Genomic DNA, 27770 nt, shown 5'->3' on the forward strand with positions numbered 1-27770 from the left:
TGCAATTGAAGCAACATCCATCATTGAATCGGTTCCTTTCATTATCTGATTGGTCCCTTCCGTGTCTCCTGTAGTTATTCTTTTTCTTTTCTTACTAACCAGGAATGCTTTGGCAAATGGTTCCGTTGCATCTGTGCCTCCCCCGTGCGTGTATATGGCTTGCTCCAAGCGGTGGCGGAACTGGCTGACCGTTTCATCTTTTCCCTGTTTACAGTCGTGTACTTCAGCCAGATTTAGTATCGTTGGGAAGAGTGTCATAATATTCTCGCACACTGTATCCACAGCAGTGATGTATCTGTGATTGTCATCATATTGTACTTGGATAGGCCTCTCATCTTGATATGCTTGGGCGGTCTCCATGACTGTCTGCATTTTTGAGGGTTCCATGTTTTTGGCACAGATGTCAAGCACCTCTTTCATCGTGGGCCTGTATGTACGGCAGAAAGCCTTCAGTTGTCCAGTCCAGCGGCGTCCTCCCACTTCATTGAGCTTCTTCAGTGTAGCTGCATATTGCGCTATATCGTCTGGGGACCACAAGCGTTGAACCATCATTACCTCGCCATATGGGTTCGCCACCTCAATCATCGGGCATTGTATGTCAGCCGCCTGTTCCTCTTCATTCATCCATGGGTCAGAAGTCTCATTTGGGGTGGGCGTGTTGTCTGGCAATTGGTAAAACCGTGGCGCGCCTTGTGCACGTGTCACTGGCCCAGGCTTTCTTCCCTGTCCATATGATAGTATGTTGTCCTGGGCGATGGGAAAATCCCTGTGACGAGCCGCTGACTCCCCGTTGTGAATAGGGGTGGACCAATATGCTGGTGGGGGAAAAGTCTTCTGCTTTGTTGACACGGAAACTGGAGTTCTTGGCTGTGCTGTGTTGCCCAGCTCTTGGTTCGAAATGTCATTGGTTTGAGTGGAGTTCCTGTTGCCTTCTATTCTGTGAGATTCTTCCAGTAGGTTGAGAGACATAGCAGACACCAGGGATGGCGTCGGAACAGAGGGGGCCTGCTGTGGGTTTCCCAGAGAGGGGGTTTGAATGTCCTGTGGGGGGTGCGAGTTTGTGGTGAGAGGAGAAGGTGTGACGTTCTGGGATTCAAGCTGTTGTTGTCTGATGGTAGACACCGGGGGTTGGTAGACGCCGGGAGTTGACTGAGACGCCGAGGGTTGACTGACTGGCATAGGAGGGCACGGGCAGTCGAGGTCCAGGTCGATTAGGGTCAGCGCCTGCAGAGAAGGGTACAAAGGAGAGGGAGAAATCTGCGAAGCTACATATGTAGGAGGAGCCTGTGGGCATGTCTCTTGCTTTAAAGAATCTATTTGTGGCAGTGATTTCATGTCACTTTTCCGCTGTCTATATTCTGCTTCGTCCATCCACATTGAAAGGATTTTTTTGTGGAGGTCACATTTCATTAGTTTGTGTGTTTTTACTGTCTTTTTTCTTCTCATTTTATTTTCAGCTTCTTTTAGCAGCTCTTTTAATTCAAGCAATTTCTTTGTACTTAAAGAGCCGTTTTCTGGAAAACCCATTTGTTTCCATTCATCCAGGCAGTCTAGCGCTTCTGGGCCATACTTTGCAACCATCTCTCGCATAATCGTAGACCATCTCTCTTTGTCTTCTGTGGCCTTCTGTGGCGAACTTTTCTTATTTCCCATATTGAAATAGTGTCAGCTTGACGTTCTTTCTTTACTTTAAAGCAAGCACTGTATCTTTATGTCATTCTGTGACGACAACAAATTGTATGTTATGCCGTTAAACAGTTTAAACAAGGTGTCTTTGTGCTTTCAACTTAAAGGTCTCTTTTCTTTACTTAATGCAAAACACTGTATCTTTATGTTAAGGTTAACAAGGTCTTTGTGTTAAATGCAAGGTAATGCAAGCACGGTACTTTATGTTGTTTTAAAACAAGGTTTTTGTGCTGCGACTTGACTTTAATGCAAAACAAGGTCTCTCTTTATGTTTACTGTACAAACTTCTCTTTCTTTCTGTCCACTAGGCTAGATTTCTGTATTTTGTGAATTTAAGCATACTTGACTATTACAATAGATAGGTTTGGCAAAATATGGCCTTTAGAATTATAATTAGCACTTCAATTGTCAGGAATTTTTGAATTTGGAAAATTCTCACCGTTTGTTTTTTCAGTGTAGCCACGGGTTTTGTTGAAATCCTGGCGCCGAACTCCGTAAATGCCTTGATTCTCCAGTAGATGTGTTGATGGACAAATCAGTCCAAAGTAGCCTTTCCGGAGCTCAGCGACACAGGATCCCCACTTCTCGACACCAAATGTTGTGGCCGGATTTCGCACTGAACAAACACGTGAGGAATACAAGCGATGAGCAAAGGACTGCTTGTATATGATGTTGTTTATTAGAAGAGATCACAGATCCTGGCTTTTCCCAACAGCTCAGGCAGGTTTCCAACAACATACTGAAACAGATTTTAGAATAGTACCTTAAGTAGGGTTAGATCCCACCCACCAGGTGTGAGAATCTTGCTTACAGACAAAGGAAGGAAGTTGAGGGGAAGGGGGGGGGGGGGGGAGAAACAGGATGAATAGGGCTAGACACACAGGAAGAGGGGGGGATGGGGAAATCAGGTGAAGGCAACAGCCGAGTGTGTAAGTTCAAGAGAGCCATGCTGTTGTTATCACAGCATGGCTCTGAGCTTCAAGGCTCCGGGTGTCTAGACGAATTCAGTGTATTCGAGTACAGTGTTACAATGGAAAATCCTCCTCAACTGTCATGATAATCATCATGACAGTCATATGTTTCAGGGCTAGGTAGAGCCTAGCCCCGCAAGCAGAACCCAAATGTAGTAAAGTTTCTGACACTTTGATTACTTTACCCATTGATTGGGTCCTGTTTCACGCTGGGCTGCCGCCAGTTACGCACACACAAATACAATGTAAACACGCCATGAGAAAAGCTTCTGCGCGCTTTTACGATGTTTTTTCATGTGTTGACTTACGAATGTGCGAACTATAAGTACCTTACATACCATACCGACACATCTCCTGTGTCGCGGAAGCCGTTAAGTATTTTTAATCCATGATTGATTAAAAATGTCGCTTCTTCCTACCTTGTTTATTGACACCTCATTGTACCGCCTATCTGGCTAGCTAGTGGTGCTACAGCTATGACGGAGCAGATCAGAGGCAGGGACGTAGTCCGCAAAGCCAACCGCACATCGGGAGGTGGTACAATAAACGGTAAATAAACAAGAAGAAATCAAAGCGACATTTTTAATCAAACATGGATTAAAAATACTTAACGGCTTCCGCGACACAGGAGATTTTATCAGAGGTATGTAAGGTACTTATAGTTCGCACATTCATAAACAAACACAATAAAAAACGTGGTAATAGCGCGCCGATCGACGAAACGATGAGTTTGTATATATCCGCGTTCCAACAATCGCATTAGAAAATCTTAGCATGGCCAGGAACCCTATATAAAGCGACAATCAAATTTCATAAAAGCTTTATGTAGGGTTCCGAGAGGGGCTAGGTAGAGCCCACTGCCCTCCTCATCAACTTCACCGTGGTTTTCTTCATGTTAAAACTTAACTACCGGTAACTAACTAACTGACAAAACAAACGATGAAAACGAACGGTACGTACATTAACAACATAAACACAGACTTGGACAAAAAAAAGTACAACAAAAACGAACAATTTAGCTTAGTTAACAGTATCGGAATAAAGCTATGATTATACTGAAGGAATTCTCCATCTGTTTTGCATAGACGCGGAAGTAAAGCGGAAGCCCCGGCCTGTGTACTTGGCTAGACTCCGCCCCTTAGACTTTGTGCAAGAGGAGAATAGCCAAGCCTGTGAAAGCAGCTCAGTTCACAATCCAACAGAAGTTGTCTCAATCTATCATAGAGGTCTGGCATTTGTTGTTGTAGAAATATTAAATATTGTTTATGCAATTATGCTGCCGACATAAATACAATATGTTTTCATCAATTATTAGTGAACTACTGTCAAGCTGCTGTATGATTTATATTTCACATTTTCCAAAGCCTGTTAAAATGATAATATCATTAATCTGCTATGATTGCATCTCCCACCAAGGAGAACTGGATTCCTATAAACTGCCTTTCTCATTGCAATATTTTAATGTGAAAGCTACTGGAAAATCCAGACGTCCCTGCTGTGAATATAATGGCCAAAAACAATAGTTAATTTAAAACAGCATTATATTTGGGCCTACTTGCAAATATATTATCCAAAGGTCTTTGTTTGAATAGATGGCCCCAACATGTCTCACTCCACAGACAGATAATTCATCAAACTGTGATTCATTCCATTGTTGACTGCTCACAGAACCCAAATTATATCATCCAAGACAAACATGCTGAATGTGTTATTCCTGCACCTCAGAGTTGAGTGGAATATTTTAATTCACTATATCAGTAACAAGGGATATTGAAGTTGATAGCAGCTAGCAAAACATTTTTAAAGGGAAGACAATTTATACACCCTTCAGTGTCCCCAAAATCACAAAGAATTAATCATGAAAACTAAAACAAATATTACATTATTATCACATTATGCTATTTCCTCTAGAATAGAGGAACCCACTCTAAATAGAGTAACATGAGGGGAGGAATAGATTACCTGTAAAATAGGGAATCAATTGATTCTCTTGTCAATGTCAATATGTATGTCAATATTCCATGTCAATATGTAGGACAGCATGTATGGCGGGCAATAACAGTAAAGAAAATACTTTAACAGTTAACTATACATCAATCAAGAATGCATTAGCACAGAGGTAAGATAGGATTATTCTTCCGTAATATAACAGGACATAATAGTAAATGTATACATTTAAATTCCAACAAAACATTGATCAGAGTGCAAAAACAATAACTTGTGCAAAAAAAAAAAAAAAAACTATCTTAAATTGCAAAAAGCATTTCACATTTAATAGCTTGACTTATATATGTCAACTGCAGGAAATGTATATAATTTTCTCCTTTACTTAAAAATTACTAAATTAATTAATTAGAAAAATGATCAATGCTAAATTAACATAATACTTATTAAGCCTGAGAAATTTATATGATATGACACCCTTCCTAAACACTGGTGAAATACAAATGTTTCATTAGGCAAATCATGCTTGTGATTATTAAAAAATGTATTTCTTATAATACCACTCCACTGACTTATATGAATAGAGTGATAATGATCAAAGATATTCTGGATGGTTAGATGGCTAGTTCAAACTCCAGAATGTGGAAAGAGTGCCCTCTATCACCCACACTTGATATGACTCCACTGAAAAGGTAACCTAAACCATACAAAATGAATTGTATCTCCCTGACATGTACTGAAAAAACAACAGAATAAATATTTACATCAAATTAATTCCATCAACATGACAATTGCCTGTAATCATTTAATTACTAAAATGCCAAATACAAATATATTAAAATAAAGTTCTATAGTTTTACTTTTAAATATAGAAAAATGTCAAGCATTTACCAAGATTGTAAGCGTTTACCAATAATACATTTCCAAAGTGCTATATATAATCAAACTTTAAACAGGATTTATATGGCCCTAAAATGAATGCCATAAATCCACTTAATAAAAGGCGCATAGCAAGAGTGCAGTATACATTTCTAAATTAACATCCAACTACAGTAAAGACAGTTCAATGTACAGAATTACTATGATTTTAGCAATAATGTTGCCAAACTATAGTAAGTGGCTCCTAGTGTATACAAATAATTTATCAAAACAAATACAGCATCACCTGTTGTTATTGTTGTGGGGTTGGATAAACCAGTGGTTCTCAAAAAGGGGTCTGGGAACCCCCAAGGGTCCTTGAGGTCATTCCAGCAACCTTACCGGTTTGTAACTCTGAGAGTATACAAATACGGGTCCATTTGGTTGTACACTTATGGTTATGGACATTTGTACAGTTATTATTGGGGTCCGTGCCTTGCTTAGAGCAGCACTATGTCACTTCTTAACAACAAGTATGTAGCATATCATGTCCCACAAAATTATAAAGCTGCATATTTAAGCAATAACAAATGAATCATCCTTCAATAAATGTATAGACTCAGGGGGCTCCCTGCTAGGGGCTTGACTGTATTACCAGTACTATGTATAGGGGAAACAAAGACATGGCTGGACATGCTTACAGAGACTCTTGGATAATGAAGTCAAAGACTTTGGCTGCCATGTTATTTGTGTCCAAAGTGGCCACTGATACGCCAAACTACATAGTGCTGCTCTATATGCATACCAAACTGGTGGTCCTTGAAGTGAAGAAGATTGATAATCACTGTGGTAAACTACCCAGAGCCTTTGGATACATTTGACTTCAAGATAAAACTGCAGTACATCTTCTTACTTTCAGACAGCAGTTTAGAAATTCCCTAGCAATACTTCATCAGTGCAGAGTTAAATACAATAAATGGTAAATGTTGCATTTATATAGCGCCTTTATCCAAGGCGCTTTACAGAGATTTACATTCACCCATTCACACACCGATGCTGGAGGAAACTAGCCTGACACTCAGCCTGAATTTTCATTTCGTTTCATTTCGTTTCCTCTTGAACATAATTTTTTAATGTGGCTAGCGATTCAGGGGCTGGAACCAGGCTAGGAGGAAACCATGCAAGGCACCAACCTGCACATCAGGAGCAATTAGGGATTCAGAGTCTTGCTCAAGGACACTCGACACCAACTCTTGTTATTGTTGTGGGGTTGGATAAACCAGTGGTTCTCAAAATGGGGTCTGGGAACATACTTATCTCTGTGGTCCTACTGTAGGTCATTCTCCTGGGCCTGGCTCAATTTATACCTTGTTGCATTCAACAGAAATAGCTCATTTTCGAGCAAACATCACATTGCATCACATCACGTCACTTTGCATCATCATGCAAGTGTAAATTCACCTTTAGAGTTGATGTCTCTTTGAGTTGACAGAATGTCTTCTCTTCCTCTTCCTGTGGCATTGCTCTGTCCTATCAGGCAAGGGGAAGCCATTTTCTGTGGCTCTATAGGCCTCATCATACTCATCACTGTCAGGTTCCTCTTCAGCCATGGGGAAGACTTTGTCTGGGAACACCTCTTTCAACTTGGAGTTGAAGAAAGCCTCCAGGCTATGACCAGCCTGGGCCACCTCAGAGTCAGGCTATAGTGGAGTGAGGAACATAGTACACGCAGATCAGTGTTATTCCACTGGTTTCTAGGTAATGGGCAATTATAATGGTTTTAATTGTAAGCCCAGTTGTTGAAGAGACTTACATAATTGAACTTTGCGCAATTCCGAAACATGAGATATACATCAGCGACATACTCCTCAGTTGAGTAATAACGGCGTGTGCTCCTCTTGTTGAGTTTGGCCCTGATCACTGCCAGGTCCATGGGCCTCTTGATGATCTGGTAGTAATGTCGAGCCTGTGTGCAAAAGTGGTATTAAAAGATTTATGATTTAAAGGGCCATACTGGATTCAATTTATCAGTTTTGTTCATTTTTTACAAAGTCATAAAAATCATGTAGTATAAGTCATGAAATGTTGAAATATGTTCATAATCCAATCTTTTGTCCAGGGACTATTTTTGGTTAGGCGGGACTTCACCCTTCTTCTTCGTTGGTTTTTATTTTGACTCGAGTGGGTGGGGGATCCCGTTCATAGACTGTAACGGTAGCCACGCCCCTCAGAACATGCGCGACTTTATGGTCATTTTTCTAATAAATGGGACCATAATTTTCCAAAAAGAATATTATGACATTAGAAATGAGACTTTAAACTAGTGACTGGAAGCAAAAAGTATTCATGACCATGTTTATTAAGGTAATACAGTCTAGGTGAAGTTGGGCCCAAATACATGGACTTCTATGGGGCTATGGGTTTTTTTGAGCCCAATGAGAGCGCCACAACAGGCCATTATATGAACTTTCATTTCCTTAGTGGCTTCACAAAATATCCGTCTGACTGCCCCCCTGGTTGGACCCCCTCGAAAACGAAATCACTGACTTTATTGGTTGGACCCCCTCGAAAACGAGATGATACATCTCAAGGGGATATCCTTTCAATAAAAGGTTCATATATGTAAGTAACCATTTAGACACCTTGATGGTGTAATGAAAAATAAATGAGAGTGCAGACTGCAGCTAGCTTTTAGCTGAGCACTAAAGAAAAACATGTTTAGCCTACTCACAAGTAATAATAATAATAATAATAATAATACTCACAAGTGGACTGACAGGCTCATGGAACGGGGCACTTAGGATGTTACTGAAGATCAAAAGCGTCAGTCGTTCACATTTCTACCAAAAAATAAAGTTAGACCAAAACACAGACAGCAGCGACACTGACTATACTAACTGTATATATCCAGAAAACAAATACATTATATTACAATTAAAATGTTATCCATGTTTAATTTCAAACCGTTTTGATGTACAGCAAAATTGTGGTTTTTCAAAAAGGACTCACTCTCTGGTCACATGTGGACAGTCCACGGGCTGATGATGCGTGGTGCCCAGATGTTCGTTCATTATCACAGTCGTACTCCACCTCTGGCCGCATGACATCCCTACACAGCGTGCAGATCCAGTCACCCCTGTGCACAGTCAACAGCAGTGTATTCAAAGGTCAACATGGGTGCTTTAACCACTTTTTGGGCATGCATTAATTTATTATATATAGGCGAACATTTTAAATAAATGAAAAATAATATAAATAAATAAAATACGACGTAGATTTACAAGAGTGAGCTTGCCGATCGGCTATTTTCGATGTGTTTTATGTTTATATTATGACAAAGCATTATAGGGCTAACATGGTTAAGAATTAGAAAGGGAATACAATGGAAAACACAGATACGTGTTTTATGTTGGTCTGATGAGATGAGGCGCTTACGTGGGGAAGCATCGTAGAGGAGGGATATGGCAGGACAGGTGGAAGACTTTGGGACAGCGGTCACAGCACAGCAGGTCCCCACCAATAAGACACACAGCACAATAGTCCTCACTTTCCATCTCTGTTTTGTTCTGCTGGGGTTGAGCATCTACCGGCCTGTCAGAAACCCTCGGAGGGCAAGAGTTTGCAATTAGAAGGGGTCTCTGACCAGGACCAATGGGGGGCCCCTCCTGCTGGTCACAGCGTAGTGGTTGTGGATCATCGGTGTCGGTAGTGGTTGAACGGAGTGGTTGTGGTTGGTCAGTGGTTAACTCTGGCTCTGATTCTACATCCGGCTCAGATCCGGCCTGATCAGACACAATATCAGAATCGGCTTCTAAACTAGGATCAGAGTCGGGCTGGATGTCCGACTCTGCTTCCGCATCGCCTGATTCCACGTCAGCGTCCTGTTCGTCACCGTTGTCTGAATACATTCCTGTATCTGACTCAGGGTCAGGTTCATATTCTGCCCGTGGCTCTGACAACCGCAAAATGTCAGCTGTCCCACAGAGCCCCATCTCAGCCACAGATTCTCCCTTAGTCATCGACTCGCCTTCAGTCTCGGATGAAGACTCCGGGTGATGGTCGGATTCTGGCGGTGTGTCTGATTCCAGCTGTGGTTCAGAATCCAGATCAGGTTCAGAAATCAGTTCAAGTTCTTCTGAGCCTGACCTGGGTTCTGAGTCGGAGTCAAGGTCAGGTGCTGCAGAGTAGCGCTGCGGCTCATGTTTTGGGTCAGTGGCTGCAGCCGACTGAGCAAGGTCTTTAAGGGAACTGCCTTTTCCTTGGCTGTGCAACTCACAGATGCCCGGGGGTGTGGTAGATTGCCTGGGGCTCCGTTGCTCAGATGTATATGGTGGCGTTATGTGCGACAAGATGGGCCTTATGGTATCAGAGCCATCAGCCATTCCCTACACATGCAAGTGCAACACAGAAGACAGTAGAACATACAGCATGTATTATGCATTTATATCTCCAGACATCTTCAAATGACAGGTCTGACAGTCACAATATACACAGTAGAATAATTTAATTCAGAGAGTGTACAGATGGAAAATGCATACGTATTATACGCATTTATAGTATACATTCAAAATTCACATGACTGGAGTTCTTCTTGGTCACCTCTGGGAATATACACCTCTCAATTAACCTGCTCATGAATGACCAACACGTGTGTCAGAAAGAAACAGGCAGAACTACTTTGTGTATGTCAAACTGTATATTTGGATTAAATACTTTGGGGCATGAAAACACGTATCACTTTTATTTAGTGTACATGTAAACACATTTCTGATCAGAATTATTGCCCATGTAAACGCAGTGGATTTGACTGCGTACCGTATGGTACGTGCACTATAGATTGGATGGACAGTTACAATTGAGCAATTTAAAAAAGTGTTTCCTCTGTAAGTACACACCGAACGTTAAATACCAGTAGTCACACATGCCATGTCACATCCTGTAAGTTTATTTCTCATACATGTAGTGTGATGCTTTTCCTGTGTAACATTTATGTGCTGTTTTTGTGTTCGCACCTTGGTCCGTGAAGAACGACATTTCTCTCATCCATAAACCTGTGTTTGGATGAATGGCAATAAACTTACTTGAATGTGAAAGTATAGAAATCATTGGTAAGTATCAGAGCTAAGCCTTTCCTACACAATACAACTGTATAACCTTTTTTTTTCTTTTTGCAATAAATTGGTGTAAAATCCTTTGATGCAAGTGTCTCTGTCTGAAGCTCTCGTCATGCTGTGTTCTGTGACTGCAATTCATTATGTTTACCTCATGGCTCCTAGGGGGCTAGATTAGAAGAGCGTTCATGTGTGTGTCTGTGGTTGTGCCTATCTATCCATGGCTAATCTCTCAACCACTTGACCGATCAGCACCAAATGTCTTGTGGGCCAAGGAAGTCGATCACATAATATTGTGAATTCTTTTTTTGGGATGGATATTTTTCCACATCCTTCTATAAATTCACAAAATCTCTGCAGGTGTAAGTGAATACGTGTCACCAGTGTATCTTGGGGGACCGCCCTACCAATCGACTTCAAACTCAGCATGTGCAATACCCGCGATTCATAGTCTCAGAAGCACTTTGTTCCTCCATATTTTGGCAAGACTAACATCATCAATATGATGTCATACATATTACATCAGAGACCCACAAGAAATCTACGCAGCCCCTTAACCCATTGATGCCTGAGGCCGAATCTGGGAACGCCTTCTAGGGCCTGACCTAAGGTTTCTGAAAACCTTCAAATTCTGCTTCATTATTTTTTTTTAATAGTTATGTTGCTACATGTATAGCAATAGCTGATGAGACACAGAGAGCACGGCCGGCATCAAGGGTAGAACAACGTATAGGTTGCACCAGGCATCAATGGGTTAATAGACCCTTACTGACTATACTCTACACAGCAATCTTCATATACTCTATACCAGGTACATTCCTTTTTTCCCTCCACACCAAATGTCTGTGTCGATCTACAAGCTGAAATGGTGTTGCAATGTAGCACGTTGTGAGCTTGTAGATTGGCTATTTCCGCAGAATGTTTGCGCCACAATTCGGACGCTAGGTTTAATGTGGTTAAAGGAAACAGTACCAACCTCTGTCATCTCATTTCTCCAGGTTCTGTGCTGTAGGACAGCACCACTCGTCTCCAATCCACTGGCTGGTAGCGGGTCACTCCGTCGCCTCCCGTGTGGAGGGAGGCGAGACACCAGGACTTTGAGCCTCTCTAAGCACACCATTGGAACCCTGGGACTACCCGCTTCCTTTTGAGCCTCCCTGGTGTTTAAAAGAACAGGAGATGGTTGACATAGGTTTCACTTAGTTATAATACTTACTTATCGCTCCTTTTCATGGAGCATAGGCCGTAGACTACATTCCACCAGTACTCTATCCTGTCCCTTCTTTTCCAGCTTGTCAGCTTGGTGAAAGTCTCAAGGTCCCTGAGCCAGGTGTTCTTTGGTCTGCCTCTCTTTATGGGCCTTGAGGGTTCCACTAAGGGCTTGTCGTGTGATGCTGGTAATGGTATTGGGCTTTCAGAGCATGTGGCCAATCCATCCCCACCTCCTCCTCTTAACCCTTTCCGTGCTTTTATCGAGATATCTTGTGGAAAGTTATTAATTCCATCTGAGCCATCCACGAGATACACAAGATTTGATTAAAAAAGATTTAACCTTTAGCCTCCGTTAGCTTCCAGCACGAGCATCCATAGGCCATTGTAGAAACAGCGTACATGATGAATCAGTGGTACATGTGCACGCACACAGGGTTATTAGTCTTATTTGTGCTCAGAATGGCATAAAATGCCATGTTTATAGCCTGAACATGAATCCGAGCCGTGCTGATCATCATGGCTGCTCTGGAGGCCTCGTCCCCAAAGAGATTCTATATAAAGAGGCGACACTCTCATTAAACCCCATAGTAACAACCAGCGCCCAGTGCCTCCGCCATATTGGTGTGATGACGCAACTTCTGGTTGCTCTAAAAAACATGGGTGCGTTCGCAAATGCTCACCGGGAGCTCACTCTCGTATTAGTTTGCATTGCACAGTGCGCTCTTTCCGAACGCTTCCAAAAAGAGTCTTTGAAGTCATTCTATTCCACTTCTAAGATTATCCTCTCCCGCCGCCATCTTGGTGTGATGACGTCAAAGCGCTACCGATGCGCCATCTAGTGGTGATTCCAAATATTTGAGAGTGTCGCCTCTTTATATAGAATCTCTTTGTCGTCCCTCCGTTTCCTACATCTACACAACAAATACAGATTTTTCTGGCACTGGCGCCACACTATGGCCTGGAAGGCTGGGCAGTATTGTGTTAATCTTAGTTCTAATGAGTTATAATAAATTCATGCCAGGCAGTGTACACTGTACCTGTTTTTCTGGCTGTTCCTCAGTGCTCTGTACTTCTCTTTAGTGACCTCTTCATTTGTATAGCCATAAGCATTATCTGGCAATGAAAAAGATTACAAAGATGTATACAGAAAGGTTTGCATTTAGTTTATTTGAGAATTTGAGTAGAAGAGTTAAATCATTTGTCCAGTACCTGATTCAGTTTTATAGGTCAACAAGGGTGGGTGAAGGTGCATGGTGGACTGGCCTCTCATAGGCGGAACAGCAGTGGAGGTTTCCCTGGCAGGACATTGGATCACCCCATCTGAAGCTCTCCTCTGTCTAGCATCCACAACATCATACTGAGAAGATAAGCACACCATTCAGATCACATGAAAAGAAAAATGTCATATTTCAGTTGAAGACACTATGTGAAAAGCATACAGCTGCAAACACACGTGTTCCACTATAATACACTGTTTTGTTCTGCATGCCACAACTCGGACCCATCCAGATTTTTCCAGGCCCAGTCATTAAACAGGCTCTGTATCTACCATTGGTACAATGGAGGGCTGCATGATATAGGAAAACATGTGATATGTGATAAGGTTCAAGGTTCAAGCCATTCAAACAACAATATTGTGCACCTCTAAAGTCCAAGTAGGGACATTTCCCCAGGTGAAGTTAAGTATCTCAGGGTCTTGTTCACGAGTGAGGGGAGATCAGCCAGAGAATCGGAGAAGCAGTGGCAGTATTGCAGTCGCTGTACTGCTGTCTGTCTATTGAGCAATCTTTGTTCCTACTCTCACCTATGGTCATGAAGTGTGGGTCATGACCGAAAGAATAAGGTGGCCGAAATGAGTTTTATCAGACGGGTGGCTGGCATCTCCCTTAGAGATAGGTGAGAAGTTCAGTCACGTGAGAGAGACTCGGAGTAGACCCGCTGCTTCTTCGCTTGGAAAGCGACCAACTTTGGTGGTTTTCAGGCATCTAGTAAGGATGCCTCCCGAACGTCTCCCTAGGGAGGTCCTCGATGCACGTCCCACTGGAAGGAGACCTCCGGGCAGACCAAGGATCAGATGGAGGGATTATATCTCCAAAATGGCCTTGAATCGCGTCGGGATCGTCCAGAATGAAGAACACTTATGTTGCTCAGGGATATCTGGAGCACGAGGACGCAAGCATGGGCGTTCGTTATTACGCAGCAGAGCCGCGGAGAAAATAGTTATTATGAGGGTCGGCTTGAAACTTTTTGGCACATTTTGTTTCCCCTCTCTACGTGTTGCCCTACGCACATAGTTTTAGTCATCATAGCTTAGATTTTATTTTGTTCGCAAGTGAAAAAAGGTAGTCAACGAACATTTTTCGTCATGGTTTCAGTCGACAAAATTAACGTTCATGGTGGTATGGGCACCTGATCCAGGCTGTATGTGTATGCGGACCCAGCGGGCCTCTCATCGGTGGGGGGGCTGGTGGACGGGGCTGCCAGTTCTGCTGGGATGCTCTGGGAACGGTTCTTCCTCCTCCCACACACTGAGCTGCTGCCACTCTGAACGTCATGGGCTGACACCTCCAACGAAGTGGATCGAGTCTGTCACAAACACACATGTACAGTACAGTACAGTACAGTATGCCATCGGTACACACAGGTGCTCCTATTCAATTTCATACCACTTTCAACTTATTTTTGGGCCATGCCATTGGGAGACATTTTTCAAATTCTCTCAAAAACGGTCTATTATTATTATCAAAAATCTTCAAAAATATACAACAATGTATAAACATAACAAATATACAAGCTTACAACGCATCGCCCCGTGGACTTGTAGATTATTCGTCGTATGACAGAATATACAACAGATGATAATTTGGAAATGTGACGAGTGATATGAGTTGTGCATGTGCGTGCACATGTGCACGCATGCACACACACGCACGCACACAGTATATGTGTGCACGTACCCTGCAAGTACACATAGGCTACTGATAAAAACATGTCAAAGTCTACTCTGGGTCTGTTTGACAAACATGAAGCAACGCTCATACAACTGCAAGGATCACAGTTATTCTCAGGATAATGAAGGGATTAGTTACAACATCAATTATCTTATGTAAATCCACTAGCAGGCTTGCGGTGAGCTCATTTGAATAAGTGGCACTTGCAAAGCACTGATTAATCTCTACCTTTCTTCTTAAATAAAAACTTGAACATGTTTTTCCACACACAGATCACACATATCAAATGTACAATGCCTGCCTGAAAAATAACTTGTTTTTAGGTTGTTTTCGTTCCGCACTCAGCTCTTCATTCTCTCCACCTCCCTGCTTTTTCTCAAATGTATACAGATTTAGGCCAAGGGAGAATAAGCATGTCCTTATAATTACCATGTGATTAAAACACTTACCTGTTCCATGCCCCAAAGGGGAGATGTGAGGGAGTGTAATGCAGAGGTAGAAAGAGAGGGATTATACAGCCTCTCTATCATGAAGGGTAGGAATTTATCTTAGCGTGGTAACCAGCGCTTAAATCACACTGTCAGCTTCCCACTATTCCCTTAGTGATTTATTAAAGACATGTTAAGTACACGTATGGCTGCACCCAAGTGTTCTTTGTTTAGTTTTTTCTCATTTTCAGATGCTATGAATTGAATGTGCAAATAATTGTGTTTGTGATCATGCAACTGCAACATTTTTGACAGGTGTTCATGTGGTTGTTCAAGCCCCTGACATAAAGAGAACTAATGATAACAGTGGTATTATTATTTTAAAACAAATTGTTTAGGTGTTTAATTAGTCAGTGAAGCACTTTGTTTACCATCAGTGTTTCTTCATAAGAGAAGAGGCAGCATTCTGTCATACCATCTGGTTTCAGTATGACAGCTCGTTCTGTTCATCAAGACAAAGCCTTCGGTATCGGCTGTGTGCCAATAGTGAAACAAGATTCACTATTGCTGTCTTGTACGTACTGCTTCCAATTGCCTGTTCAAATGTCACACTGTTAGAATGTGCATTGTAAACTTGAAAAAGTGGCACAGGTCTCCGCCATGAGGATAGGAGTGTTTGTGTTTGTCATTTGCGTGCCGCCCCACGTCCGAAACGGTAGAAATGAGAGTTACTATGTGGGGGTCTCTGGGGGTCCCCGGGTGGGTCTCCGGGAACATCTAGACCCCCAGAAATGCATGTGTGTGTGTGTGTGTGTGTGTGTGTGTGTGTGTGTGTGTGTGTGTGTGTTAGGTTGCGCACAGGTGTTGAAAAACAACCATGATATTTTCGTGCTCATACCCAGCTAGGCACCCTGGCACCCAGCCAGCCAGCCAGCCACACACATAGCTCTGTAAGGGAGTGGTTGCACGGTTGCACCACTCAAAAATGTAAGTGGCATTTCGTTCTCGGCCTAGAATGTGCGTGCATCATTTCACAGAAATGGCACTCTGTATTCATGATTTTGTTCGACAAGCTTTGGAAGGCAATCTTAGCCAAACAGGATGGAATATGGGAAATGGAACAGATCCGTGTTGATCACATGACTATAGAGATAGTGTATACCGATTTGTGTGATGTATGGTTATAATGTGTACGAGTAATGTAATGAAATGTGTGTGCTGTACACGGACAGATGGATGGACGGACGGACGGACAGAGTGCAAAACAAACTCTCTCCCCATGCCTTCAGCCTGGTGGAGACAATGAAGGGCTTCAGTCCAATCTAATTTCGAGTACATTTTATATTAAAATTTCACCCCAAAATTGATGGATTAACTGGGAGTCTTAATCAGTTTCTGACTTTGTCTCCATTTAGCTCATATTACAGGTGAATATTTTCGCACTGTTTAGTTATTTTATTTTATTGTAATATGTTTTTTCTTTTCGTGTCTTTTTAGTTAAAATAGCTAAACTAGTTCCCAACACATCATGATGCGATTATATATCGGCTGGTATTAGTGGTTAAAAAGCATGAATAATAATGTGATGTGTGATGAGTGATCTATTGGCTGCTTTACCCTTCTATTTCTGTAGTCTGTATGTGGCAGTGAAAGTCTGCTTCCCTGCTGTTCTCTTCTCAGCTCTGCTGCTGGGGAAATGTAGAACATCTGCTGCTGTTCAAGGGAGATGTACTCCCGCCTTCCTTGTTGCGACACCCTACCAACAGCATCTCTGCTCTCGACCAGCGGCATGTGCCCAAGGCTCTGCTCGCCTCTCCATCTCGGCTCCCAGCTCTCTTCAGTCGTTATCTCTCGGTCAGTGGCCGTCTGGTCAAGGTGCTGTGCTTGTGACGTTTTGCAGGCCAGCACTTTTCCTTGACACTGACCCTGGCCTGTCCTTTCGCTGTCTGCAGTAGGCTGAGCTTGGCAGTCGGAATACTGTTCCGTGCGGCATTGGCGATGGTGAGGCTTCAGTTGCAGCTGAGGCGTAGCAGGTCGTGACTGGGATCCGTGACTGGAACCAAGCTGGGTGGGTGCCATGGCTGGGGAGTAGCAAGGTTATTATAGTTAACAGTCTAAAACTAATGAAATAATTAAACATTTTCTTTAAACTGTACTAACCTGGGGGAGCGGGACACTGTATGGCCGAGTGCATGAGGGTGGGACTGGCTGGACCACAGCACCTCTGGATCTGCTGGCTCTGGAGCAGAGCAGGTTGAGCACAGCTTGAGCTGTAAGGGACGGCTTCCAGCTGGCTCTGCTCCAGGTTAGCCATGTCGGTCTGAGAGGGAATCAGGGTTACCGACCGTATTATAGAAACGAAAACTAACTAAATAACTCCAGCTAACAAACTTACTAAAACTAGAATTGGGAAAAAATATTAAATAAATAAATAAATAAAAATTAGTACAAAAGAAAAAAGAACGTAACCAAAACTACAAAACTAACTTAAATTAACTAAAATCATAGAGATTGTAAATGTCGCGACACGTTGTGAGCTGGTAAAAGCTATTTTAACTATTTCTGTGAACATTTCACCCCTGACAAATATTACAATTTTTTTATAATAATAAAAATTAATATGTAATTAATATGTAAATTAGAACAACCTTGGAGGGAATGCAGTGCATGCAGCATATCTGGGGATGACAGCAGGCCTGGTAGCCACAGCCCTGGCCTGGTCCTCTGTGACACACGGAGGGCAGGGACAGACAGGCGATGGGCTGAGGCTTCAGGATGTCTGGACAGGCAAGGCCCTCAGGGTAACTGCAGTCTCCTCCTTCTACAGCCAGCTCACCTACACATAAACATGTAGAGAGATGGGTTAGTACAGCAGTGATCTCTCATGACCGGTTCAGAGCTCCGCGGCGGAATCTGTCGGCATCCTCGTTTACAACGTGTAGATTTGTCGTTAGTAGGAGTGTAATCAAAGACGCACCACCGGAAGAGAAGGGCTGAGGGCGGACCAAACGGGCCAACATCCTGTCATCCACATTTTATTGGGCGGTGCCCCCATAGTTATAAAAGGATAGAGAGCGGACCGGGAGCGACAGCTATTCATTTCAATGGAAATTGCTCAGTGGTGTTTTGAAGCACCCGGAAGAACGCTTTTGAACACCAAAATGTGATGTCCAAATGCAAACAAGTGCACAAAGTTAATCCCCAGCTGTGCAGGGTTTCCTCGTGCTATATGCACGGGCCCGCCTGCAGTTCCAACATTGGCCAGCTGTTCTGGGGGCTTGGATGCCCCCTGAGGCAAATTCAAAGGAAACACAGCAGGGGACGCTGTTTTCAGTGGTTCTCAACCTTTTCTGGATCATTCTGGTGACTCATACTGCCCTCCTAATACGTGAGGGGCCGTGGGTTTTTTTTATTACTTTTTTCATTTATTTTTAATAAAGTTTTTATTGTATTTAATTATTTTCATTTTCCTAAATAAATATTAAAAATAAATGAAAAAGTAATTGAAAAAACATGGCCCCCTCACATATTAGGAGGGCAGTATGAGTCACCATATAACCATTTCCACTGTATCTATCATGGTTAAAATGATGGTTTTGTATAGGGGCGTGTTCGATAAAATAAATATCAAATATCTAAATACTGAAACAAGCAACTTAATAACTGTCCAGGGTGTTCACAAAAGCCTGAGTAGAAGATAAAAGAGCGAAATATCCATTTAACCCCTTATACTTTGTACGACAAATAACAAAAGTAGGTGATCTACTCACATCATCGCATCACATTGCAATGTGAGCTTGCCTTGTACAACTGCAATTTATTTTTAAATATTGAAAGTTTTTGAAAATATTCACCTATAATGACATGCCCAGTGGCTAGGTCATAAAGGATGAAACTTTAACAGATGTTTATTATTCTTATGTTATGGGCGGAAGGATTAATTGCTCATTGTCGATCATTACTCAGACTTTTGGGAAATGTAACTCCTCCCTGATCTAGCCGCAGAGGATTTCATCAGATGTTGCAAGGTGCAGTTCTCACGTCAGGGCCAGCCAGACAAGGTCTTCACAATTTGCATGTTTCTCCTGAATATTGACGAAACCGGGTCGACCTACAGTATACTTTCAAACAGAACATTAACAACTCATTAAATATATATATTGTGTTTAATATACACACCGATATAAAAATCAGCTTGTGTCAAATTAAATTCACCTAATGTGGAAATTTGCTTAGTCCAGTAGCTAGCATCCCAGTTGAACTTGATCTTGACAGGAACCCAAGAGTCTTGGTGGAATGATGATTCAAACAGCTGCTGCATTTGAAGTGAAATCTGACAGGTGAGGCAGAATGGAAAGAATCATATCATAATTCATAATGTTAGTTATTGGTAAATGGTGCGTTTATACAGTATAGCAACTTATGATCAATCAATTGATTGTGTTCAACAGGTCTAGTATACTAGTTCTGTAACACAGTATACCATTGGTATCACTATTTTAAACGTTAATGTTATATTTAACATACAAATCATAGTGTTTTGCCAAATATTTGGGTGCCCACTTGCAATACCCTTGTGGCCCACAGTGGTCTTACCAGCTCCTTGCTGAAGAGCACTGGACTCGTGCCATGCTGGGTTGTTGCCCAAGTGATGAACCTCTGCACATGATCTAGCTGTCCACACGTCTCTATCGCCCCCTGCAACTGGTCCTCTAGACTCTGTTGAAAGTCCTCTGTGATCTTCTAAACACAGAGACAAAACCGCCACCAAAGGTAATTACAGTACTTGCACACCATGTCATGGATGGATCGCGGACTCATCGGTGCTCCTTTTGGATAAATGTGCTTTGACTGTACCATGTACTGTTTTGCATTTGTTATTATCTAATAAAATAATCAAAAATGGCAAATTTTTCTTTTGGACAGAATTAGCTCTCAAAATGCTGGTCTAAGCTGGTCCGACTATCATTATTTGGCCTGTGCTTTGCTCACTTTCAGGACGGATTAGGTCATGTTGGTTACTGATTCCTTTGCATGTAGATTCATGGTCAACTGAATCATGGAGGGATATGAGAGAGAGAAAGAAATTACCTCCAGTTGCTCTATTAATAGGTGGGCCCGTTTGTTAAGCTCGTTCATCATAATCATCTTGGCCATTTTAATCTGGTTCTCAGCCTTCCTGTGCATGATCTTTATCCCATGGAGCCTGAGATGGGAGGACAGAAAATGATACGCTGATTGCTGACAGAAATCACAATAACGGCTTGGATGCATTGCTGTTTTGTTTCAACTGATACCTTAACCCATTTTGACCTGAGATCAGATTCTAAAAATGAATGTTCTTCGATTAAAAAAAATCTGATCTACAAGCTCATAGCGCACCACCGAGTGGTGCGCTACGAGCTTGTAGGTCTGCTATTTTTCAATAGCTAAAGCATAACATAATGCTAACACCAAAAGGGGTTCCCGCCCAAAATGGGTTAAGGAAGTAATTTTGCAATGCCAGAAAAGCTGAACAAAATTATGATTTCGAAGATGAATTTATGTAACAGTTGTCAAGATAACTCTCGCTCAATTCAAATCCCAAATGTGTTTGCTGAGGAAGATTTGGTGATTGTATACAGTATGTGTGGAGTGTAAACGGACCTGTCCTCTATCTGTTTGGCTGTGTTCTCAACAGCAGACCTCCTTTCATCCACCTGGGCCACCAGGCTCTCAAATAGCCACTGCTGGTCCTGTAGGGCCTTCCCAATATGCACTAACCTGGGGGAAACGTACAGTACAGTACACAGAGTACACCACAGGGTTAGCTCCAAAGTAAGTGCATTATTTTACTATACTACTGCTCCAGTCCTCTAGTAAAACTAAGAAAGTGAATCAGTTCTCAAAACATTACACCAGCTCGTTGTCCGATTTGAATCAGTTGAACTGATTGAAATACTACTGTTGTTTTATGAACTTTTGCTACATAACGATTTATGAACCATCCAGACCTCTCAGGTGGTCTGAAAACAGGTCAGATCTCTGTCCCTAGAGTCAAAACTAAATGTGGAGAAGTAGCTTTCAGTTTTTATGCACCACACAGTGTATCTGGAACAAACTTCTAGAAAACTGCAGGTCTGCCACAACTCTCGTTCTTTTAAATCAAAGCTGAAGGCATTTTAATGAGGTTTTACTGAGATTAATTTCTTGTCATATGTATCTGTATAATTTGAGCTTATTCTTATTTTCTATTCACTTAACTATTTAATTGTATACAAAAGACCTGTTTTATATGTGTCTAAAATGCTTTTGTTGAAAACACTTTTCTTTACACAATAAACAAATAAACTTTCTTTGCTTTGCCTTTGGACATACAAAGTGGCGTAATTAAATTCACTTCTCTAGGGAGAAGATATTATGCAAGTGACCTTAGGAGGCAACAACTGTACCATAACACCATAGAGCACAACATTGCATGAATACTGAATAAGAATTAGACAGGCCAAGGATACTATATGCAGATCAAGTTGATACAAGTGACAAGACATTAGGAGAGTGTTGTTGTTCCCAGGAAGTTCTGAACCCATATTTAGCCCCTCTCTGCACTGTCCTTGTGCACCGTGTCTGCGCACTGACCTGTGGTTCTTGTGGGTGGACAGGTGACAGCTGTTACAGCACAGAAGGTCACAGGACTCACAGATCAGCTCCAAGGGCTCCTGTCTGTGTGAGTGGCACGTGAGGACGGAGCGAGGATGCAGCCCTGGACCTGAAAGACGGTGGAGGGGATGCGTTAAACACGGAAAGACGCTTAACGAACCAATTCACAATAAAACTTAGCGTGTGACACAAATACGTCACTGAAGCATACAATATTTTGACAGAACAGAAGCTTGTACTGACATAATAAATTAAGACAAAACATGTATAGTATTTAAAACCATGAAATGATCAAGCCTGTTTAGGTCAAGTAATAACCACAAATTACCAAGGTTTCCAAAAAGATCCATGTTTACAAAATCTGTATTTTAATTACATGATTATATGTGTTCTGATATTCACATTAATAAAAAATGTAAAAGGAAAGAATGTTGAAGTTGTTAGTGAGGTAACGCAAAAACCACAGGTGAACAATCCTCTTCCTCTCTCTTTCTCTCTCCCAAGCACGCACGCACGCATCACATACAGACAGTCCCCAAAATAACTGTCACAAATATCAAAATAGGTCATATGTGCACTCTGAACAATTATATGAAGCCTAATTTAAATAATCTATTTAGCTAAAACAATAGATTTCCGGTGAATAAGCACATAACTTAGGCCGTACACACACACACACACACACACACACGCATGACTGTGTGTGTTCAGAAGCTGATGACACACACAGTCATGCATGTGTGTGTGTGTGTGTGTGTGTGTGTGTGTGTGTGTGTGTGTGTGTGTGTGTGTGTGTGTGTGTGTGTGTGTGTGTGTGTGTTTAGAAGCTGATGACTGCGGGGTCTGCGGCAGAGAGCACACAGCATCAACTTTAGCTGAGTGCCCACATCCTGCCTGTGTAACCTAGAGCTTCATAACCACATGGCCACTTTCACAAGGCTGTTCTCACAGATAAATAAACATTTAATCAAAGAAAACATAAATGTAAGTATGGTTGTGCAATGTGAAGAGATACAAAATACCAGCTTTTTAGATATACACTGAACATCTTGAAAAAGAAAAGACACAATTGTGTGAGATGTTTGAGCACTTAAGAATCTGGGCCACACATTAAGGGGAAGTACCGTAAATCTACTGTATAAGTAAGCACTTTACTGTATGAGTAATAATGACTTCTCCAGAGCCATGTTGAAGTCATGCATAATAAATTGCAATGTTCTTAATGAGACGTGATGAACAAATAAAAGGTACGCATTAAGCAAGGCAAACAATGAAACCCAAATAGGAAAAGTGAAGAAAGCATAAAAGGGCTGAAAAATGAATTGAAAATAATCAGAATTGTGATTTTATACTTGTGAGGTACCACAGATAAACACAACGAGCAACATTAACCCATTTTGGGCGGGAACCCCTTTTGGTGTTTTAAACATGTTATAATTTAGCTATTGTAAAATAGCAGATCTACAAGCTCATAGCACACCGCCGAGTGGCGCGCTACGAGCTTGTAGGTCTGCTATTTTTGAAAAATCGTAAAAATGTGGCGCAAATCTTTGAATTTATATATTCTTTCAAAGTGAATGTTTTTAAGGGAAAAAAAACATTCACATTCAGTCCTATGAGGCGGGCTTGTACAGTATTAGATAATAATGCTTGCCTGATTCATTTGTGGTCAGTGTGCCGGTGCCTCTCTGGTGCATGTCAGGACACTGGGTGGAGGTGGGCCTTGCCTGTTGATGCAAATCTGTGTACTGGGTGGAGGAGGTGTTGGTGGTGGTTGTGGCTTTCTGGTGCTGATGCATATCTGTGCACTGGTAACACAACCACTTGTTGCAGAACGTACAGAGGCTCTGCGCGCCCCTCTGCTCCGAGCACTCGGAGCAGCTCTGAAACACACATAATAATAATAATAAACTTTATTTATATAGCACCTTTCATACATAAATGTAGCTCAAAGTGCTTTACAGAGCAGAAAAGATAATAAAAACAAACGCAAAACAAAACGGCATTAAAACAGGCGTGCAGTTAAAACAATAGGACAATAATACATGACATAATACTGCTACGATCTCACACACACACACACACACACACACACACACACACACACACACACACACACACACACACACACACACACAAGGTGAGATTGTGGCAAGCAAGTTTAAGTGTCCGTTACATCTTAAGTTTGGGATAAAATCACACACTCCTCCAGTACGTAACAACCAGATGAATATAAACATCCATATTCAATTGTCGAAAAACAATTAATAAATAATTATGAAAATAATTATCACAACATAGCGCTGCATATTTTCAATGCTAGAATAAAGACTTGCATGTTTTAACATCATAATTGGTTAGGGGAAAACTGCCTTTATATGATCAAATAACTAATATTTGTTTTGTCGCCAACCCTAGGAAGAGCTACAGTATGAAGGAGCTAAGATTCTCTGCACAGCTACTAGCTAAATTAATCTGATAATAAAATGCACAGAAAAAATGACAAAAATCCAAATAATTACCCCAGTCATACTGCTGCATACACACTACATTAACCTCAACATTTTGCACTGTGATTTGTTTGTGTGCAGAAAATCATTTAATGACATTCTGGTGAACTATTTTTCCTATTTAGAAAGACAGGAACGGTTGGGGGGGGGGGGGGGGGGTTATACAGCAAGGAATACTGCAAGAAATGTCTTACCTTCTCCATTTCAATGCCAGCTAGAGTACCGGTACGTCCTCTGGTGAGCCCTGGAAGTGGGGGCCAGCAGATTTGTTGCTCTCTGTGGGAGGGAGAGGACAGCATGCAGCCTGCAGGAGTCTCAGTGACACTAGCAAAACACAGACACTTCTACCTGCAGCAGGAAACAGCTAGTGCACACCGAGAGGTGGCCCCAGAGGAGACGGCTTACATGACAGTCTTGCTCTGATCCCTCCTATCCTGTTCATCCATGTGTAGGACTTCTCATGGCAGGAGAAACGAATGTCACATTCAAATTCATCCTCTGCTGCTCTCTGGTAAAACTGCCACACAAAAAAGAGAGAGTGAGAGAGAGAGAGAGAGAGAGAGAGAGAACCTAATCCTTTTTCTTAAATAAGCCTGTGCATAATAATTGGGAATTAGGGAGATAAGATAATTATTATTTTTTTCTAGGGCAAAATATCCCCGGAAGCCCTTCTCAAAATGGAGGGATCGACCATAAATGACCTACAATGTTGAAGGCAAGGAAGTGTGAGTGAGCACTGTTTTGGGCACTGGTCCAGGGCAGGACTGGTCTAAGTTTGGTTGGGCTGTCGCGCTGGGGACATTCTAGGATGGGTTGGGCTGGGCTGGGCTATGATGGGCTGGCTGTGCCCTTTTTCGACATCCCTGTGTCAGCACAAGAAGGGGACAGGTCCCTGTGGAACCACATGCTAACGTAGCACACCGAAACCGGGTCAGGCTCTGATGAGCTGCAGATGGGATTGGATACAGTGCTGATATTCCCTCCAACACTGTGAAATCAATTAAGATCTTATCACAGCACTTCAGAGAGAAGGAATAGCACACACTAAAGGAGAATAAAATGAGCTATCTTAAAAGCTGGAAAAAGGAAACTCAAATACAGATGGTATTGTATTACAATACAGTGGAACTAAATCATCAAAATGTAGAATACACTTATGGGAGATATGGAACTTGTAAAATGAACGGTGTGGAGTATAGTCTTTCAATAACAGAGCAACAGAAACGTGGACCCCCTAGCTGAGGGACATGGGACCCCCACATATCTAGAGCTGTGAGCAAGTCTGCCTAACAACAACCCCTGCAGCCTGACCTACAAATCTGACAACTTTCTTATCCTTGGGTGCTTCACAGGGGAGCTCAGAGCCATCCCATTTCCCATTGTGTCCTGAAAGACCCAGTTTAAAAACACAATTAGTCAATCACAGTGCATTCTGCCTGCTTCTCTCCTTCACTCCACTCTCTGGCATTTTTAAAACCTATTTTTTTCCAGTGCACATCATAGCCATTTATCTCTCATATACCACTCCTAGATGTTCTACCTTGCTAAGTGAAGGTGGATAAAGCACAGCATTAGAGCACACCATCTCAGGAGATGACACAATAATAGAACCCTGCGCAGTGATCTGTCCCTTGAAAGCACACCTTTGTAACACCCATTAACTATGGGGTGAAAATACCCTTTACATCTGTCAAAAGACGGATTATCTTCCATCACAGTGACAAATTAACTTAAGTTATTATACAGCAGAGGATACTTCCTACACCTTGACTCCATCCATATTCCATAGTAGGGTGCTTCAGCTAACATCCTCTATATTTCAGAGCAGATTCAAATTGACCATTTTTTATTGAATAAGCAATACAAATAAACAATGCATAATTTAAGCCAAAGGTAGACTTGAGGTTTTCAACCACTTTGGTTTAATAAAGCATTGATTCGGGTATGAAATTGCTTTGGCATACTGGCCCCATTTTCAAACCAGGGAGTGGCTCCTGACAGTTGATCAGGAAATTACCTCCTGATGTATCCTGTCAAGGGGAAAATCTAAATTGTTTCTGTATCACATGCTAAATTATTTTAACTGTTAACTAAAATGAGTACCGGTAGGCCTAACATTAGCTTCTTGGTGTTTTCCCAGAAAGCCATTATTTTAACTGCTATGGTCATCAATGCCAAAACACTTTGTTGAACTTTCATGTTAATTTGATTTAATATATTTGAAATGTTAGTTTGGTACTGTGGTGGTCTGAATTAATACAATGACAATCAGTGACAATTATGCAATGTTGAAAAAGTTGAGGTGTGTCAATCACTATAGTACCCTGATCAGGGAAATATTTTTTCTCTTTACCCCATTCCCGAATCCTCATACATACAGTACATTAAACTTTATGTCTACATTCCATCCAGGTCATATAGATTTTTTTATTATTAATCTCATTAATATTCTTAAGCACTACATTGACACATAGGCCTATGTGGTTGGAAACTGAGAAATAACATAGCCTAAGGCAAGACGTCAATCAGTGTCAATCAGTACTGTATAGGCTACACCCTGGTACTGCAGGCTACATACAGACTACATCTTCCTCGTAGACTACATTTGATCTGCTTTAATATCCCATTGGGTATGTGATAAGCCAGTCTTTTTTCTACATTTGTGTTTTGTTCTTTTGCTTTTTTTGTTTTAAGACATGACGCCCAAAACACGCAGCATCTGATCATCACAGTAGCCTACAACCCACAAGAAAAACAAATACAACACCATAACACAATCAATAAACACATCGTTAAACGATCGTTTCAATTCAGAGCAGCATTACGAACACCAATAAACTATCTATTGTATTGAACAAAATGTATTCCCTTCGCACACTCACAGTCACAACCATGCAAAACATCCAACAAGGGATAAAAGCCAGGTATTATGCGCGATTTTCATCATGTTCATTCATAGCGAACAATTAAATATAATGAATATTAAACTGTGTTACGCTGTCGGACAGTTACCGGGCACCCGGCTGCCAGTCATGTCAAGAAGTCTGTCAACAGTAGGCTACGTTCTTTACCTTGACCTGAGCAGTGAGCATCACTGGAGGAATCTCCCCATCGGATGTCGCTCTTCTTTGGTCCAGAAAGGTTTGTAAGCCAGAATGAAAGATAAAACATCCGGTTACATATTTCAAAATAAAACCCAAATAGGCATATAAAAAAAGAAAACGTGCACTGCTGCCTGTGGAAATGATTCGTTTATTCTCCGGTCCGGCTCTTAATTATTAAACAGAAAAATAAATGTCAGGTCTCAGGATGGCAATTTTATCCAATCAGGAGAAAGAACTCACACCCGATATTAATCAAATGAAACTTTACACAAGGAAATGAGCAGACAAATTTGGAATTGGTATAGGCCTACTATCTGAAACTGCATTAAACTCACTTTGCCACTAACTTTATGCAA

General features: G+C 41.7%; 1 protein-coding gene across 2 annotated transcripts; it reads right to left on the minus strand.

The window, feature by feature from the left end:
- Positions 1-4434: 4434 nt before the first annotated feature.
- trim66 (tripartite motif containing 66) lies at positions 4435-27425 on the minus strand. 2 transcript variants are annotated; one of them, XM_080767568.1, is made up of 20 exons: positions 27382-27425; positions 24505-24827; positions 23455-23683; positions 21780-21909; positions 20808-20924; positions 20253-20367; positions 19758-19904; positions 19377-19494; positions 17810-17997; positions 17322-17481; positions 16779-17242; positions 14192-14368; positions 12992-13139; positions 12820-12895; positions 11547-11727; positions 8895-9844; positions 8469-8595; positions 8225-8299; positions 7273-7425; positions 4435-7159 (listed from the first exon to the last, which is right to left on the minus strand). In XM_080767568.1, exons 2-20 carry the CDS (start codon positions 24607-24609, stop codon positions 6923-6925), a joined length of 3897 nt encoding a protein of 1298 aa, XP_080623694.1. In that variant the 5' UTR covers positions 24610-24827; positions 27382-27425; the 3' UTR covers positions 4435-6922. The 2 variants fall into 2 exon arrangements, with proteins under 2 accessions (XP_080623694.1, XP_080623693.1); XM_080767567.1 differs by lacking the exon at positions 27382-27425 and having other exon boundaries at positions 24505-26021.
- Positions 27426-27770: the final 345 nt, after the last annotated feature.

This window comes from Protomyctophum bolini (genome assembly GCF_963924005.1).
Source record: "Protomyctophum bolini genome assembly, chromosome: 1".
Lineage (NCBI taxonomy): Eukaryota > Metazoa > Chordata > Actinopteri > Myctophiformes > Myctophidae > Protomyctophum > Protomyctophum bolini.

Coding starts and splice junctions, on each gene's coding strand:
- trim66 (XM_080767568.1), bottom strand. CDS start 24,609: ATGCTGTCCTCTCCCTCCCACAGAGAGCAACAAATCTGCTGGCCCCCA. Junction 23,684..24,504: donor CTGGCATTGAAATGGAGAAG/GTAAGACATTTC, acceptor TGTGTGTTTCAG/AGCTGCTCCGAGTGCTCGGA. Junction 8,300..8,468: donor TGTCCACATGTGACCAGAGA/GTGAGTCCTTTT, acceptor ATTTTTTGGTAG/AAATGTGAACGACTGACGCT.